Source organism: Argopecten irradians, unplaced genomic scaffold, assembly GCF_041381155.1.
Source record: "Argopecten irradians isolate NY unplaced genomic scaffold, Ai_NY scaffold_0933, whole genome shotgun sequence".
In the NCBI taxonomy this organism is placed as follows: domain Eukaryota; kingdom Metazoa; phylum Mollusca; class Bivalvia; order Pectinida; family Pectinidae; genus Argopecten; species Argopecten irradians.
In genome coordinates, this window is record NW_027188400.1 from 2,057 (window position 1) to 22,114 (window position 20,058).

Consider the following 20,058-nt stretch of genomic DNA (forward strand, 5'->3'; position numbering starts at 1 on the left):
TAAAAAGTTGTGATACATCATGTATCGTTGCAGCTACTAACAGTGTAACGTTAGGTGATAAAAGGGATGCCAGGTGTTTTGCCATAAACCAAATGCATGTAGTCTATCAGCCGCTAAGGGAACAACTGCCGGCCTTAAAATAAATGCTGTTATTACATCTAGAACATCACTTCAAAATCAAACACTTAATATTACAACAGTCAATGATTTACTCACGTTAATAAATGTTTAGAAAAGAAGTGTTTTAACCTGAACACAGAGAAACCCTTTAACTCTTTTCTTTTTAATTTAGCTTCTTCTTACGTCAGTTTTTAGATGGCGTCTCCCAGTACACTCACCTCGCACAACATACACGCAACACACCGCATGCATGGGAGGCCGTCCTTACATGACCATAGCTGTTAATAGGACGTTAATAAATCAAACAAACAAACAAAGATGGCATGGCGGGCAAGCCTGAATACCGAAGAACAGTCTAATGTAAAACACGATTTTATTTCACAAAAGGGTTCATAAAGTGAATAACCATAAACTTAACTCTAGGTACGTACCGTTTGGCGATCTTGGCATAAATCTCCAATCTGTAAGGTGGGTGTCGTTTGGAATTTGTGTAGGTAAGGAGACTGCAACTGTGTTTAAAATTATTTTGACTTATTTCTTTTGATTTGTTCTTTCAGGCCGCGGTGGCCGAGTGGTTAAGATGTACCGACATATTACCACATGCCCTCCACCTCTGGGTCGCGAGTTCGAATCCCATGTGGGGCAGTTGCCAGGTACTGACCGCTGGGTCGGTGGTTTTTCTGCGGGTACTCCGGCTTTCCTCCACCAACAAACCTGGCACGTCCTTAAATGACCCTGGCTGTTAATACACTACCCGAAGGGTGATTCGGGACTAAATTGTGCCGCGAGCGACGAGCGACAATCGAGCGAACTCGCCCGGAACTCGCTGCGGATCCGCGCAAGCGAGATCGCTCCCGCGGCGGTCCCGCTCGCTCCAGCAGCGATCCCGCTGGCAGCGAGATCATCGGCTCCGGTAGCGATCCCGCTCCGGCAGCGAGATCATCCGCTCCGGCAGCGATCCCGCTCCGACAGCGATATGATCTGCTTCGGTAGCGATATGATACACTTCGGCATCGATTTGTCACCAAGCGATCTGTTGGTAGATATTGACATCGTTTCAGCTTTGACAAACATGCCGCGATGATTACTTAGCATGACACAATCTAAAACTAAAGGGACGAGTATGCTCTAACGAACTAACCTTCTTCAACTTGCTCATCGGAAATAAAACTATGAAGAAATTGTTTTAAAATAGAATGATGTGTTAACACGTGCTTTGTGAATCAATCCTATTCAGTATTTAATAAAATATACTATTGATAATATATACAGTATATGTCCATGTGTTGTCTTTCCAAAATTTGACACTAATTCAAGATTTGATATATACTGATCTATTATTAGAATGTGTCGTATAGTTTCGTCGTTTTTATCAAAATACCCCGTTTTTGGCATGATGACATACAAATGGTTGTGAAGACAAATTCAAACAATATGCATATGGCCTGTAATTCAAATGTCTTTAACTAACTGGTATTTTTTACCATCTGAATGATGTTTTTACGATATTGCCTCTTTTAGTTTATACTCAGAATATATACAGTAGATATTTTTAACCAATTCAAATTAATGTCAGATAATTCCTCTCAAAATCCTTATTTACTTTTACCATGCAACGTTATAGAATGCTTTGCTTCATGTAATTACATGTATATGTATGTAGTTTATTTATTATGTAAATTGTCTAAGTACGCCATCATTAGCTGGACATACCTAACGTTTGATGAAAATATTATTTGTGTGAAGTGTTTTATACGATGCAAATTGTTTGACACTAAGATAAAAAATAAAACAATTGACTGGATGTTGTTACTTGTCCTCGATATATTCACTGTGCAATATATATTTATCTGGAAAGACCTGAAATCGACCAGCGGGGAAACAAAATACGATGAATATGCCTGTTCAATGTAAAAATACCAACTTCGCATATTCCAGCCAAAACGGTAAGTGCCTGACATTATATTCATTTATTCGATACCTTCTTTACTAGTGCTGATAATCATTTTTCAGAGTGTAGAACCGCCATCTTTGCTGTTACTAGCTAAAACGATGTACCATGAACCCTGTTTATTGGAGAATGGCATAGTGATATGTCATGTAAAGGAAAAATATTCTCAACTATCAAAAGAATAGTGCAACGATTTTTCACTTTGCAATTGTTCACGCTAAAATGAAGTGAGTACTCCTTTCAAGATCTAGACGCGATCACTTGGAGTATCAGTACATTTTATTTTATTTGAGTGTCACATATCAAAATCACATAAAAACAACCGAGTTTTCATCAGAGTACTAGTACATATGAAAATATTATGATAATGATATCCACACAAACTGACTTATGAGACACTAATTTGAAGTAAAAAAGGAAAAAACACACACATACACAATTATGTCACACCGAAACGGGTAAAAGAAGTAAAACTGAAAATGAATTGACCGATCGCCATGTGTAATATAAACACGTCTCGTGCTCGCAAACGCACGTGTTTCTTTTCAATGTCGGAGCATACATCGTAGCACACACAATACAAAATGCAAAGTCATGTGCGACTTGACTGACAGCTGGCGATCTGTCAATTATATGAAGTTAAAACACATATTTTATAAGGTACATGTAATATTTACCTAGCATGTTTTGTATGGGCGGACTGTAAGTTATGATTATCATCAAGTTCAAAGAAATGAGGATTAAAATTAAAAACACAATTATAAAGATCGCTTCTAAAATATCAGTTATTAGTTAACAGTTGTCGGACTCCTAAGATATCCGCCTTTTGGTATCAGAATATATATTGTGGTAACGAGACTTATTTGGTGCGTGACGTAATCGACCCGCAGCTCATCACTATCAATATTTGCATACAGCGCCCGACACGCCTACCTGTGATTTTCAAAACCCGTTTCATAACCATTATTGGTCAACTTACACTCATATACATATCATGATATACACACTACATGTATGTCGCATTCGGATGCATTATGCAAGAAAAAGACAAAACCCAGAAAAAATATCATTACTGTTTATTTATTTGTTCATTTATCTTAAGGTGTTTTAACTACTTGTTCGACGAAATTCGTCGTTCTAAGTAAGATAATAAGAATTAATCATGAGGATGATTAAAATATACATGTATATATATAATAAGGTTTACGAAATTGTTGTGTCCCCTTGGAAATATAGGATGAGTAGCAACGTTTAATATTAAATAATTTCAATTTTTACATGTTATGCGATTACCATTCTTTGTATAATTCTCATTATTAAAATGTGATACTTTGCACATTTACCTCCTCGTGCAGATACGGATCCAGATACGCCGGAGGAGACGCCATCGGGGATCGTTATTTTCAGCGTTCAAAATTAACGCCTGTCCATCTGCCCTTGACCGGCAATTTTATAGTCAGGTAGACAATTTGTATAATGTAGCTGGTCCTTTGACAGGCAACTTTTGGTCCAGATAGAAGATATAAAAAACATAAATGGCAGTAGAATTGAAGAAAGGTTGAAGATCAAACTGTACAAAACAAATTTTGGTAATATTCTGGTTTTCGGCCAATTTTGTTAAGAGCCTACGATACTAAAACTATTACTTTGCTAGTAATTATGTAAGCTATAGAGATGAATTGTAACTTTGTAAGGACCAGTAACTTTTAGGGTCAGCCGGTCCTTAGGACCAGCAGGAAAAATTATTTAAGGGAGAACAATGGTTATTTTGCCGATTTGTTATCTGGAACGGGTTTTTTTTCTTATAAATAAATTTGTCTTGAACTACCGTTTTCTTATATGCTTTTCAGTTAAAAATGCCAATCAATGAGGGACCAACTGCGATGAACGACCTAAACCTGTACAATTTTACCTGGATACGGAGGCTGGCTGAAGATAGAGGATTATATATATTGAATGGGGATACAACTTTCGTTTAGATTTCTTACTTTTGCAATTTCTAAAGACAGCTGGAATAAGTAACATATAATTGTTATAATCATCTTACTGATTTTTTTTTTTTTTTTCACTTCTGTACTTCTCTCTCTCCGTTTTAGTGTACACGGAATGGTTTGATGTATAAAACTTGCAAAACGCACCATTGGATAAAATTTAGAATGGACAAAGTACGATTTCCATTACGGTATTAGAGATAATGCGACTTTTCTTAGAACACACCTGAAGCCCCAAGCTTTGAACCCTGACCTGTGACGTCATGAGGACTCTACAGACTCTAAAGTAGTAGCTATGTTCAAAATCTACTACTGGATGTATGCATTCTGATATACAACGTGTGTTTATTATTTAAAATACATATAATACAAAATATCAAGCGTTTTTTCCCCTTTACATAAAGTGGGGTATCACATAAAGTACATACCTATAAAACTTGAAAGTTTCATGAAACAGCCTATAGCCTCACCTGTAATTATCTCCTATTGTTCTGTCTTTCACACGTAGTCTCCATTGGCCAACAAAATACCTTACCTGTATACCTAAATATTCAGAATGTTGGCTAAGTGTGAACCTTATGCATTATGTTGCGATAAGTTGTAACACTTAAACAAAATAAAGAATCTGAACATATCGACCTGTGTACATGTCCGATACATGTTTAATATATTCTCAATCACAGATATAGTTCGGAATACACTTGGAAATAGGGATTTATACCATACATATATTGATGTACCTATCGTAGATGAGTTGCCATCTCTGCATAATTATACACAATAAAATGTACATAATAAGTATATCCGTGGTGTTTAGAACTACATATACATGTACACGATTATTATATTGCTAATCACCAGTATATATGTTTGTCATTTAATTCTACTGTAGTTTGGCGGATCTAATTCTATATAACAAGTTTTGAGAACCGTCATATAACAAATATTTATAATTTATCAGGAGTAGTATTTTTCGACGAATTTGTTTTTTGATGAAATAATTCAGCTTTCATATAATCAGAGACATATAATACAGTACATCCGACGACTTGTTGATATTTCGCTCAAGTTCATTCATTAATGTATTTACTTGAAAAATAAAACAATACACGGATCAGACGAAAAAAATGAGGCTGAAAATGTCAATGTCTTATACCAATAGCAGATATCAAGTATTGAAATCAGAATACTTCCGAATATAGCCAATGTCGTGCTGCGTTAATCTCTATACCTGTATACTGCTGTAACTAAAACGCGTGGTCAACCCTGGCTAATTAGGGGGCTAACCAGATTATGTAAGAAGGGTGTTTAGTGACCTGTCACGCTTTGTTGATTAGCACACGTCACGTGTCAAAATATCAGTCCACAGGTAAGTTATAGATGGACCATCGGATGTATCTCCATTTGCCCACTTTTTTATAATCTGATAATTAGCAGAATGTTATGACAAGGATTATAGTCTATTTCAGAGAAGTTAACATGAATTTACCTGTGTTTTACCTGTAGATTTCGCCTGTGGTACTGTACCTATTCCATAAGGGTATCATTTATGCAAAACATGTAAATGTATATGTATGGACATTATATTACATGGAAACATCTATTAATTTGTTACAATTTTTGTGATCTCAGTGACAGGTATGTTCCTGACATTTCTATATTAATTACCGGAACACATCAAACATAAAATTAGTATTTGGTACTAACTTTAAAAGTCCTTTTCTGTCTTTTTGACAAAACATATAATATATATACATACATACAACTACATTAAACTTTATCTACCTATACACATAAATGCTAACTAGAAAAATAGTTTATGGTAATATGTAATCATACAGTTTATGTATATATATGCCTCTTTTCATTATAAATCACCTTTTTGACAATTTTACTGAAAATATACTGCAATATGTCGTCATTTTTAGGGGCCCCATTGTGCCGATATGCCGGCAAAAAATTTTACTTTTACGTTCATAATTGAACATGTGTGAATATCCAAAATAGAATATATATTATAAAAAGTCATTGTTCGAAACTATCACTAGCTTAAAAAAATGTTGTTTTTCCATGAACTATCCGGGAGTTAACTGTATAAGTTAACGAAATTTCAAATTCAGCAAAACATTGAACAATTTCTCATTGCTCTTCAGTTTATGGTATGATGTTCAATAACATTCGCATTCTCTCAAATAATTTGCAGTCTGCAGAAGTCTATCTTCTGTAGAAATGCTTAGGTTTTTTATAGTGTGATAAAAGTGATGCGCATTGATATATATCACATGTGTATAATTTCAAATCATGCAAATTCATTAAGTTTTGCAGGTTACTGTTTTTCATTATTACATGTAACATTTAAAACAAAAGATGTCTCAATTATAATCCAAATATTACATTCTGACTAAAAAGTATATTTAATTTATTAATATCTCATACTTAGTAATCATTTCAGCGATGGAGGGAGGATATTTTAGTGACCATATGGATTTTTCCAAAAATTGCGACGAATATCATCCTTGAGATGAAAAATAACTGAATTTTCTCATGTCTAATATACTGGTACAAATGTATACCAGTATATGTTTGTCTTTCTTGTTACTGTAGAATTGGAATGTCGGGACATCGGTAAAGTTTGGTATACAAGCTAAGGTATATGGTATACAACGGTATATGGTATAATTAATTAGATACGTGTATATTTACATGTATACTGTTACATTATCATCCTACATATAAGTGTTTATGATAATGATAGTGGAATGTGTGTATTAATTGCTTTTCTTGTGTGAAACTTCTTCTAAATCTTGGATGCAATTTTGTTCTTTATTTCATATCTCAGTGGTGAAAATAAAATATATATAGTACTGTATATATTGATATCTCTCTATTTCCCCACTTTTTTGACAAACTGTAGGTAGCTCAGATAAACGAATACAGGTAAGCACAGGTAAAAATTAATATGGAACTGACTATAATTGGTTTTCCATTGTTCTCCTATACCAACACTTTTCTTTGTTCTCCAAAAAGTGGGCAAATGGAGAACACACCGGGCCATTATGTAATTGCCGTATAATGTCATATTCGTAAACAATTATAAGTCCTTGGTTTACAGTAAAATATACCGTTCGTACATAAACATATACAAATGTAACAAGTGTATCAAGCACTACATGTATTTACTTCAGAAACACCCCTGTATGCACTTCAGAAACACCCATGTATGCATTTGTACATGAAGATATATGTTTCTGGTTACATGTATATGTATTTTTATACCAGAAACTGCAAAATTATTTACAAATGGGAATGTCGAGAAAAGAACAAAGCAATTGTAATGCACAGAGTCAGAGAAGTGTAACATTTCTGATAGTGTGATAGATTTCGGATAATCCAATTCTTTAACAACAAATGTAGAATCTATGATGACCAATAATTGTATCTGTTGAAGAATTGTTTAAAAAGAAGAAAAGAAACACGTTTACAACTATAAATGAATTGTGTATTATAAAATACACCACACGCAACACGTGGTGTTTTAAAAATAAACCGGAAGGCGAAGTTAATTGGACAAGCCGTGTTGCTCTACTAAATGTGTTTACGGCGGCAAATACAAATGTAGTGATATAAGAAAGGGTCTACGAACCGAATTTCATTGTACACAAGTTGTTTACAATTTCATAAATGGGATGTAACCATGGGGGCAAAGGAGTAACATAATGATCCACAATATAAAATAAGGTTAAAGATTTTACCCAGGCCCTTTGCAAGGACGTATACATTAGGAAATTGGCCGCTGGACGTAGCGTAGGCCAAATCTGGCCTACGATTTCACATTTTTAAGAGGTACCGCGAGCTGACTATATATTAGGCAAAAAAACAAGACGCCCAGAGGGCCTGTATCGCTCACCTGGTTTGTAATGCCAAGTAATGTTCTGAATACAGCTTCATTGTTTTGGAATTTTAATATTAACCATTAAGTCTCTATTGGGCCCCATCCCTCCTGCCCCCAGGGGGTCAGAGCCAAAGTTCTGTTCTCCTTCCCCCAAGGATTTTTATGGCCAAATTTGGTCACAATCCAAGCAAAACTCTATGACTAGTAGCGATTTAAAGGATTTACCTCTATTTTTCCCCTATTGGGCCCCGCCCCTCCTGCCCCCGGGGGACCAGAGCCAAAATTTATACAAGTTCTGTGTTCCCCCTCCCCCAAGGATGTTTGTGGCCAAATTTGGTTACAATCCATGCAGAACTCTAGGACAAGTAGCGATTAATAGAATTTACCTCTATTTCCCCTATAGGGCCCCCCCCCCCCCTCCTGCCCCCGGAGGGTCAGAGCCAAAATTTATACAAGTTCTGTTCCCCCTCCCCCAAGGATGTTTATGGCCAAATTTGGTTACATTCCATGCAGAACTCTAAGACTAGTAGCGATTTTAAAGGATTTACCTCTATTTCCCCTATTGGGCCCCGCCCCTCCTGCCCCCGGGGGGTCAGAGCCAAAATTTAAACAAGTTCTGTTCCGCTTCCAAAAAGGATGTTTGTGGTCAAATTTGGTTACAATCCATGCAGAACTCTAGGACAAGTAGCGATTTAAAGGATTTACCTCTATTTCCCCTATTTGGCCCTGCCCCTCCTGCCCCTAGAGGGTCAGAGCCCAAAATTTATACAAGTTCTGTTCCCCCTCCCCCAAGGATGTTTGTGGCTAATTTTGGTTACAATCCATGCAGAACTCTATGACTAGTAGCGATTTAAATGATTTACCTCTATTTTCCCTATTGGGCCCCGCCCCTCCTGCCCTCGGGGGACCAGAGCAAAAATTTGTACAAGTTCTGTTCCCCCTGCCCCAAGGATGTTTGTGGCCAAATTTGGTTACAATCCATGCAGAACTCTATGACTAGCAGCGATTTAAAGGAAATGTTGACGGACGGACGGACGGACGACGGACGCCGCGCCATGACATAAGCTCACCGGCCGAAGGACCAGGTGAGCTAAAAATGGCGTCACACACTTTGTAACGTTGCTTCCGATTGTCTGAGATGACGGCGTAATGATTTCATAGACAAAAGAGTCCCGAAATGAATTTTGAAAATTGAAGAAATTATCTTTAGGAAATTGAATTATAAGGAGATATAACACAAAAATCTGAGTGTTCTGTCATCATAAACCGCTTCACAGTTTATTTAGAGTACACTCAGATTTTTGTGTTATATCTCCATAACATAAAAAATCTATTCAAGTTAATCCTTAAATAAAAGGTTGTTTTTTGCATAGGTTAAGATTTTTTGACAATTGAATTTTAAAGAACTTGAACTTGCTAAAATGGCCTAAAATGGGGGTTCAAAAATCGGGAGTCTCTGTCTAAAATAGGGAGGGTTGGCAAATATGCGCGGCCATGTGATATTTTTACATATGTATTACAACCTGAAAAACTTTTTCATTTGCTGGAGATTCATTGTGAGGTCATGATTTTATGTCAGTAAAACAATGAGGTGATATTAGGATTCGCAAATGTTGTGACAAAATGGCGGTCTCCACTGGATTTTTGCAATTATATTTTGACATTGACATTAATAATCCTATGTATTTTATGTTTGAACTCACAAACATCAGCTGCTATGACAAAAGGATACAGGAAATCTGTGATGGCGTCCATGTAATGAAGATGTTCACAATTCTTGTCCACACCGACTAGTATCTCATACAGTTCCACCACCAACTGTAACAAAACATATGTGTAAATGTGAAAATGAATAAAACTTACAAACATATAATAGAGATGTTTAACTTGTCTACAGCAACTAATATCTTCAGACTTGCAAAACTCCACCTCGGCCATCCTCCATATTCCAGAGGTTACTATCACTGTCTTTATAGCCACCTCTGTACTACCTTTTAAGATTTTAGCTTATTTGACACCTAGGGAACTTGAATGAAGGTCAAGGTCATTCATTTCAACAAACTTGGTAGCCTTTCATCCCAGCATGTTGCAGGCCTATTAATATGAGTACACTGGGCTTTCAGTTATTGAGAAGAAGACGTTTAAATGCAAAGTTTACACACGTCCCATGATGACGGACAGTGTATGATGACAATAGCCTAAAACACCAGTTCTCTTTCCAACAGGGATGTGGTTACAATCTACAATTTACCACCGTGTACCCCATTATTGGGTCCCGACCCTCTTGGTGCAAGAGTGTCAGATCCACTATTGATACAAAGTATGTTCTCCTTCCCACATGGACATTTCTGGCCAAGTTTGGTTACAATCCATGCAATACTCTATAACTAGTAATTAAAACTGCTATGTATATATGAGAGTCAAAAGAAATTGTCAAACAAGCCTATATATACTTAAGCATTGCAGTGCATTCAGTTGGCTAAAATGGGAGTATAAATGCCAACTGGGCAAATTTAATGAAGGGCACTATAGCGCTTCATGTTAAATTAGCACGCACCTGTCCAGTTGTTTTGAACAGCCATTTTCTGTGGTGTTGTTGGCACGACAATTGTAACGTCGCAATGATATTGACTTTAAAACAAACAGATGACAGTTCATGCACTGGTGAATGCCAACTGTGTAAGGTAAGGTAACATTTTAGTGGTGTAGCAGTGAAAATGTAAAAGTTTAAATACAGTTGTAATGTCATCCATTATCTTTCTAGTACAATAATCCAACAAACAAAAATCACAGACCTCCCCTGGACTAGCTCACTGGTGCTGTCCAATATGTTGCCTTAAGCAGTCCATTATTTATTTGTAGCTGTCCAATAAGCTCGAATTTGTTAAACAGATACAGAGTAATAATGGGCGGGTCAAAGGTAGCATATTGGACAGCACCAGGTGAAGGTTTTAGTAGACAAGTACTTAAATAAACAATGAATAATGAACATAGAAATTCAAAATCCACATTTTCTTCAAATATACATATGTATTGCTACAAATGTAAATTCCAATGACCATATTCTCCGCTTGCAGGTAAAAAATCCAAAGTGATGATAGATTCAAAACATAGATTCAAGCACTTTACTATAACAGACACATCCCAGCATGAAATGTCCATTGGATCTATATAATTTTGGCAATAATTCTTCTTGAATGATATTATGTATGCACTTGAAGATCTTTGTGATTCCCTAGTAGATTTTGTGTATAATCCGAGAACTATTGATAATATTAATCCTTTCCACATATTGCACATCATTGTATATATATACATACTTATATATCTTGGTAAGTAAAGCCTGTATTTCCAATTGTATATTAATCACATTTAATCCATTTTGACGTGGAATATTTAACATTAATACCGTCCTAACCCAACTAAAAGTCAACTAAAATGATCACAACCCATGGTTTCACACACCTTTAGCTCATGAAAAATTAAAATAAGCATGAAAGGTGAGCTACATTCAAAACCTTCCACTGTCTTATCAATAGACTCCATAGTCGATTGCACATACTAAATGGACAATGTCCAATATTGACACAAAAGGGGGTTATGCTTTAAGTAGGATATAAACTGTCTATTATGTGAAATAATGGACTATCTTTGACACTGACACACCTCAGACAGTCCAATATTTCACATAGTAGACAGTTTTCGGCTTACATTCCTTACCTAAACACAAGTTATTTGATCACTCTAATCACATACTCAATATCCATTCAAAATCTATTGATGATATTCTATTAAATGTTATGACACGTGGAGAAAATCACATTTTATCTCCTGGAGGTAAGAATGACTTCACACCAAACCTTTTATTGGTCTATAAACTATCTCTGTCACCTGGGATTTCCATATATACAGTCATATCTATTTTTTATCCTCTGGATTTTGCAGCTTTTGTCTATTTACACTTTTAATTGAAAATGGCCGCATTAGGTTTGGCTTCTATCACAGAAAAAGAAAGAGAAGATGGCCTGTCCACAACATGAAGGTAGACCGAAGATAATGGTATGTGTAACTTGTAACAAAGCTGTATGCGACTTTTGTATAGAGTTTGACCATAAGGGACACCAGCTTCAGTCCGCTGAGACAGTTGTCAAGACTGTGGTCCCAAGTGCTGTCAAGGACTTATGGGGTCTGAGTGTAACAGCACTGAAACAACGCCATAAGGATTTATGTGACATACTAGAAGTAGAAGAAAAACAAGCTGAGCTAACAAAGCAGGAAATTTTAAACAGGCGAGATAAACTCCAAGGAATAGCTAGATGAGCTGACGGACATAGCTCTGCAAAAACTGGACCAGCATAACAAAGAAAAGCTCAAGATATTAGATGAGGCAAAAGCCAATGTCATCCAACAGTTTGAAAGGTACAAAGATTTGAGAACTGCAGTAGATGACCTCAAGGATCCCTCCACAATTCAGGATCACATAGATGATGTTGTAGAACGAGGATGGAAAATAAAACTACTAGATGTTACACCCGAGGAATTTCCCAACGTATCCCGACTGAGATTTGTTTCAGATGTTTCTATTGAAGAAGACGGAATAATAAAGAGATTGTTTGGAGAGCTAACAGAGGAGGATTTGAAACATCCCGACCAGGCGGCAGCCAGCTCCTGTAGATACTACCCAGACCTATACTGAATCTAAACTGGTAGATTGTTTTCTTTCAGCCAGTGTTGACACACTTTTTCTATTTGGAGATGGATTAGACGACACAACATGTACCCAGACACAATCTGCTAGACCAAACAGTCAGACAACTCGAACTGCCCACAGGAATCTAGCCAGCCTCATCTGTGGTTATCAAAACTTACTTCAGAATTTGGTTAATATGAACTTTGAAAACTCTTTACAACCTGGCTAATACAGAGTATTAAGCCAGTCCTGGCTGAATTCCCTCTAAATCATGGTTAAAAGGAATCAGACAATTTGAATTTGCCAAAATTGGAAAATACAAAGGGAAATTTCGATCTGAATGACAGAAGTCCATTCTCAATATATCAGGGGTTACTATCTTTGCCATGATATCAAGCCTTCCTTTGAAGATAACAAAGAGAAACGTCCAAATTTAAATCCATACAGTGTACAGTAACTTGATTCTTTTGAAGTAGATCAAAGCCTAAGGAGCTAACCAGCTTGCCTCATCTGTTGTGACACACAAAACCTTTAGTTTTTCTGTGATATAATCTAGGTATAATTGAGCTACCTGATCGCACTAGTCCAATCCCGCTACAGTAACAACCGTGAGTCTGTACTGGTTCAGTATTTACCCCGTCAGAGTTTGCATGTCAAAGTGAGATTATAATTGAGTCAATGATAGATCCAGATATTTGTCAGTAGATTAAATCTATTGAACAGTGACAGCAACACTAAGAGGTCTTTCTTCATCGTATTCTTATACTCTCAAAAAATAAGATTTTTCATGGTAGGGTAATCATCCTAAATTATGAAACTTGCATTCCTGTGACAATGTAAGTACTCCCATGCTTAACAATCTCAGTTGACATAAGTGTAAATAGTAATGATCAATTACCATTTGTTTATTATATATTATTATTATCATCATTTGTTGTTACATGTATAAATTTTATATTTTAAATAAACTGATATTTTATTAACAATGATAGAATCCTTTTACAAGTGATGCTGAAGATTTTGACATCATTCTCGTTTACATGATAGCTAGTACTTATGAAGAGTATACAGTTAAGGTATGGGGTTGAGGGATATAGCAAGCTGTTGGTTTCCCAAGACTATTTCTCGATGGGAATTTTAACATGAAAAGTATTTTTCCTTCGTATTGTCAATACGTATCATGTCTTGTTTCAGTGTATTGCCACTATGCATTGTATCTGTTCGGCTGTTTCAATATCCAGGCATACTGTGATACACAGAGAGCGATATTAGATGTGATATATTTCATTGTGTAGAAATCTTTGTTGTTTTCATAGTTACTGTGGAACCACAAAGATAAAAACAAAATTTATTTTATATAATAGAGTCAATATTGCTCCATTGGCTAACAAAGAGTATTTCTTTTCATGAAATAATACCAAAAGCTCAAAACCACGAAATAAGTTTCATGTTATAACTGTAGATTCATACTGGTCGATTGTGGTTGAAATTAATGTAAATTATGAGAATTTAAAAAGAAAATACCAAGTTTGAGTCTCTGAAGCAATGAACTAATGAAGTTTTGAAATAATAATGAATGCGCTCTCCAAATATACAGTGTCTTTGAACGCACATACTAGCCTACAGATTAAAGCAACTTCTATAAGACTACATATTGTGATTACTTTGTGTAGAATTTTTTTCCCAGACAAGCAGAGCATACAATAATCTACATAGACTTTTGCAACAACCTGATTTATTATGATCATCATTTGTCTTTGGTTGTTGGTCTGTGTGATAAAACAGTTTCAACTCAAAGCTGTTTGTCTTAATAAAAGGGATTTATGTACACAACACGTGTACAGGCAAATTCGTGGAATTTCCATCCCCCGCTTTCAGGATATATTGTAGGTTAACATTATTGAGGTTAGGTTTAACCATGGATTAAACTTGAAAAAATGAACTGAAGTCTTTTTCGGAAGTAATATTTGTAAAATAATGTCTACTGAAAGTGACTATTAAACTTGGCTGAGCTCTTAAGGCATTTAACTTTGATACTAACTTTTAAGAAAATCTGTTTACATTTGTTACAATTATTGCACAGGGAATGGTAGAAAATGATGTTTTTATTACATCAAAGGGCCATAACTCCACTACATAATGTCGCCCAAAAGTGGCAATCCAACTTGGCCAAGTTTTAAGGCCTTTGATCTTGTTACAAAGTTTGAAGAAAATTGGTTGATATCTATTGGAATTATTGCAGGGAAATGGCAAAAAATTACTTTTTTTTTTATTAAATCAAAGGGTCATAACTCTGCTAAATAAGGTCCGTCGTTCGAACTTGGCGGAGCCCTTACGACATTTAACTTTGTTACCAAGTTTGAAAAAAAATCGGTTAATATTTATTACAGTTATTGTAAGGAAGTAGCAGAAAATGACTTTTTTATTAAATCAAGGGCCATAACTCTGCTAATTTAGATCTGCCAAAAGTGGCAATCGAACTTGGCTAAGAACTTAAGGCATTTAACTTTGTTACCAAGTTTTAACAATATAAGTTTTAACATTTTTTGTTACCAAGTTTTAACAATATTAGTTCTAACACGTGTTAGTTATTACACAGAAACTGCAGAAAAATTACATTTGTAGTAAATTAAAGGGCCATAACTCTTGATAAATAACATCTGCTGAAAGAGTTGATCGAATCTGGCCAGGCACTTCAGGCATTCAACCTTGTTTCCAAGTTTGAAGAAAAAAATCAGTTAATATTTATTACCGTTATTGTACAGATGTGGCAGAAACTGACTTTTTTATTTAAGAAAAGGGCCATAAATCCCCTAGATAAGGTCCATTGAAAGTTGTGATCGAACTTGGCCAAGTCCTTAAGGCATTTAACCTTGTTACTAAGTTTGAAAAAAATGGTTTACATTTGTTACACTTATTGCACGGAAATGGCAGAAAATGACGTTTTAGTAATTCAAAGGGCCATAACTCTGCTAAATAAGGTCCATCGACAGTTGCAATCGAACTTGGCCGAACCCTTAAGGCATTTAACCTTGTCACCAAGTTTGAAGAAAATCGGTTTACATTTGTTACAGTAATTGCACGGAAACGAAGTGTTACAGACAGACGGACAAACCCAAAGTAATATCCTCCGTTTCAAAGAAAGCTTGGGATAATAATAATTACTATACGAATTGGTAAGAGTTTTACTGACTTCCATGAGGCAGCGTGTCCGTTCAGAGTGAAGGCGCTGAAGGAAAGGTCCCACCAAATGGCACAAGTACAGAAACTGTTGTTCATTCACAATCCACAGGCTTCAGCGTCTCGCGCAAGAACCTGCAAAAATTCAAAAATAGTTATCTTCAAAATTAAAAAATTCAAAGCCAAACAAAAAAAGCTGGCAAGCTTAATGCAGAACTTTCCATCTTATTCCATCTATTTTGACCTTTTTAATTGTGGCAGTTGGGATAGTTGACCTACATTCTGTGGTAGTTAAGACAGTTGGCCAACTTACTGTCAGTAGTGGTAGTTGAGACAGTTGACGTACTTAGTGTGGTGGTTTGGACAGTTGGCTAAATTGATAGGGTAGCTGACACAATTGATCTACTTACTGTTAAAATTGTGACCGTTGACCTACTTACTGTTATAATTGAGACAGTTGACCTAAGTACTGTTATAATTGTGACAGTTGACCTATTTACTGTGGTAGTTGAGATAGTTGACCTACTTACTATGGTAGATGAGACAGTTGACCTACTAACTATTATAATTGTGACAGTTGACCTACTTACTGTTATAATTGAGAGAGTTGACCTACTTACTGTGGTAGTTGAGATAGTTGATCTACTTACTGTTATAATTGTGACTGTTGACCTAATTACTGTTATAATAGTGACCTTTGACCTATTTACTGTTATAATTGTGATCGTTGACCTACTTACTGTTGTAATTGTGACTGTTGACCTAATTACTGTTATAATTGTGACTGTTGACCTACCTTCTGTTATAATTGTGACAGTTGACCTACTTCCTGTTATAATTATGACAGTTGACCTACTTCCTGTTATAATTGAGACAGTTGACCTACTTACTGTGGTAGTTGAGATAGTTGACCTTCTAACTGTTATAATTGTGACAGTTGACCTACTTACTGTTATAATTGTGACAGTTGACCTACGACTGGTATAATTGTGGCCATTGACCTACTTACTGCTATAATTGTTACCGTTGACCTACTTACTGTTATAATTGTGACCATTGACCTACTTAGTGTGATGATTGTGACAGTTGACCTACTCAGTGTGATGATTGTGACAGTTGACCTACTGACTGTTATAATTGAAACAGTTGACCTACTTACTGTGGTAGTTGAGATAGTTGACCTACTTACTCTTATAATTATGACAGTTGATCTACTTACTGTTATAATTGTGACCGTTGACCTACTTACTGTTATAATGGTGACAGTTGACCTACTTACTGTTATAATTGTGACAGTTGACCTACTTACTGTTATAATTGTGACAGTTGACCTACTTACTGTTATAATTGAGACAGTTGACCTACTTACTGTGGTAGTTGAGACAGTTGACCTACTTACTGTGGTAGTTGAGACAGTTGACCTACTTACTGTAATAATTGTGACAGTTTACCTACTTACTGTTATAATTGTGACAGTTGACCTATTTACTGTGGTAGTTTGGACAGTTGGCCAAATTGATAGGGTAGTTGAGATAGTTGACCTACTTACTGTGGTAGTTGAGATAGTTGACCTATGCCTGCGTGATGCCAAATAGCATGTGTTAGTGCCAGCACATAGCTACAATGCTGTTCAGCAAACACAGACTGACTGCCACTGAAGTTAAAAAGCTGGAAAGGTTGAACACTTGGCTGAATACTTCTTATCACCTCCTCCACCTTAGTATTGAGTGAGGACCAGTACGTGTCCTGGGGAGAGATCAATATTTAATAGAAAAAACATCAAACACTGTGTCCTTGGGAGAGATTGTCTCCAGATGAACAGACGTAATGCTAATTATTTTACCTCACGTTCATTTTGAATAATCAGATCAAACTTGATCACATGACATTGAATAAGTTAGGTATCTCGCCGGAATTGGGAGGCAAGGGAAATAACCCCAGAGAAATAACCCAAGGTTAATTAATCCTCTGAACCCCTGCCATGACCAGAAGTGGACGCTGTCTGCAACGTCAACCAACCATGGCAACGCTGTTGCTTATTTTTTGCAGTCCGACAATAGCAACGTTGTTGGGAAACATCTTTATGAGTTTTTTAACCAGACAAATAACAAATTTATGAATTCATTTTTCGGCGCGATAAAATAGTTATGTCCCTATGTGTCGCGATATATCTAGAATTGTCTCCCTGGAAAGAGTTATTTTCTCGAGGGCGTAAATAACTCTTTCCAGGGAGAAAATTCTAGCTGTATCCCTCCACAGAGGACCATAATTGTATATTATTATGATTTTCATTTGTAATAAAATCCAGAATCTGATTCATGCAAACTTCTCCTAAAACCCTGAAATGAATTATGGATACAACAGAATAGTTTCTTGTGTCCCATGTTATAATATGTTTATTATTCAAGGAATCCTATAAATGACGATATGAGGATAAAGTTGTACTAACCGGGAGTGCCGTCAACACCAGCCCAACAGCGTTCATCCATGACACAACTTGTGATCTCATCAGCTGTGTACAGCTACAACAGTAATTACATTTGTTTACATGATATGCCTGTCTAATATCTGTTAGATTTAATAAATTAATGCAGCAATTATCATAACAAACAATATAATGGACACCACTACATAGTCCCCCAAATGAACCCCTCCCCACCCCCCCCACCCCCACCTGTGACAAATCAAGAATGCAGTTGTACAGTATATGAACATCTTGGGAGAGTTAAAACTCCCATTTACCAATTTTCAATGAATTGCAGAAAAAAATTGAAAAACAGGAAGTTGGCCTAGCGACTATCTTTCAAAAGTTTTATCATATTGATCAATATCCCTAAACACCCCTATATTTTCATTGAAATCAGATACCTAAATATAAAAAAACAGGATGTTGGCCCAGTGGCCATCTTGGAATGCCAAAATCTTTACGACAATATTTGCATGTTGTTCGCCATCACTTAAAACCCCTAATAACCAATTTTCATTGAGATCAGAGAACAGGAAATGAGCCAGTGGCCATCTTGGAATACCAAAAATCTTAAAAGAACGAAAATTTTGCATGTTGTTTGTTATCCCTTAAAACCCCTATAGACCAAGTTTCATTGAGATCATTGAGACCGAAACCTGTAGAAATATTAAGGATATGAGCCAGCAGCATCTTGCAATACCAAAATCTTAACAAAAAATATTTTTATGTTGTTCGCCATCCCATAAAAACCCCTTTAGATCAATTTTCATTGAGATCAGAGACCGAAACCTGAAAATGGGAAGTGGGCCCTGGCGGCCATCTTGGACTTTCCTGTTCCTGGAAAAAAATCCTTTATGCACCATCCCACACCCTATGGAGTATGTCTACCAAGTTTCATGATCATCGGCCTAGTAGTTCTGTTTTAACACAACCCCTTGTGAAAGTTTGAAAAAAATACCTGGCCTGTTAATATGACATTAAACTAATCAAATTAAAACCAAACTACTTTGATCACCTTAGAAGCGAATGGTCTGCGTAGACAAATGGTCTTTTTACACATATCAAGCTGTGTGGAAATTAGCCATTTAGGAATCCAAGAAAGAGTACCAGTATTCCATAAACAGGGACACTTAAAGGGGACCTTATAAATAATTACGTACTTACTTTTTGAGGACCACGTCGAGTAAGGCGCGAACGGAACCGACTACATTTCCAGGGACAGGAAGTGACATGAGTTCTACATTACACGTGACATACAGAGCGTGTGCAGCAGGACTGGGGAAATTTTAAATCGCCAGTCCACAGTTAGGGAATGGAGATGGCGTCTTGTTGTTAATAGCTACTTCAGTCAAGGCAGACAATATGTTATTGATTTTTAAATGATACAGTCATAAAACAAAATTTTACCACCTGGACTTTCAGAACCTGATTATGCATTGTCGAAAACCCATGAGTGTTCTAGCTAAACTTATTCCACTCATCATGCTGAGTGGAGTAAGCCATGTCAGATCACCCAAAGGTTTCCGACGATACTGATGTGAGAATCCTTGATAAGACAAACAGGAGACATAGAGATTTATAATAGGCTGACGCTAGGCTAACATGATGAAGAATCCAATGGAAAAAAAAAGAATCTGAATCAACTCAAGTAAAAGAGACAAATAACAAGAGGCCCAGAGGACCTGTATCACTCACCTGGTTTGTATTGTCAAGTAATATTCTGAATACAGGTTCATTGTTTATTTTCTGAAGGAATTTCAATATTTA

General features: G+C 36.2%; 1 protein-coding gene across 1 annotated transcript; it reads right to left on the reverse strand.

The window, feature by feature from the left end:
- Positions 1-9,634: 9,634 nt before the first annotated feature.
- On the reverse strand, positions 9,635-19,523 carry LOC138313806 (mediator of RNA polymerase II transcription subunit 23-like). The gene is made up of 5 exons (XM_069254085.1): positions 19,456-19,523; positions 18,274-18,346; positions 17,374-17,570; positions 15,838-15,959; positions 9,635-9,772 (listed from the first exon to the last, which is right to left on the reverse strand). Exons 1-4 carry the CDS (start codon positions 19,521-19,523, stop codon positions 15,920-15,922), a joined length of 378 nt encoding a protein of 125 aa, XP_069110186.1. The 3' UTR covers positions 9,635-9,772; positions 15,838-15,919.
- Positions 19,524-20,058: the final 535 nt, after the last annotated feature.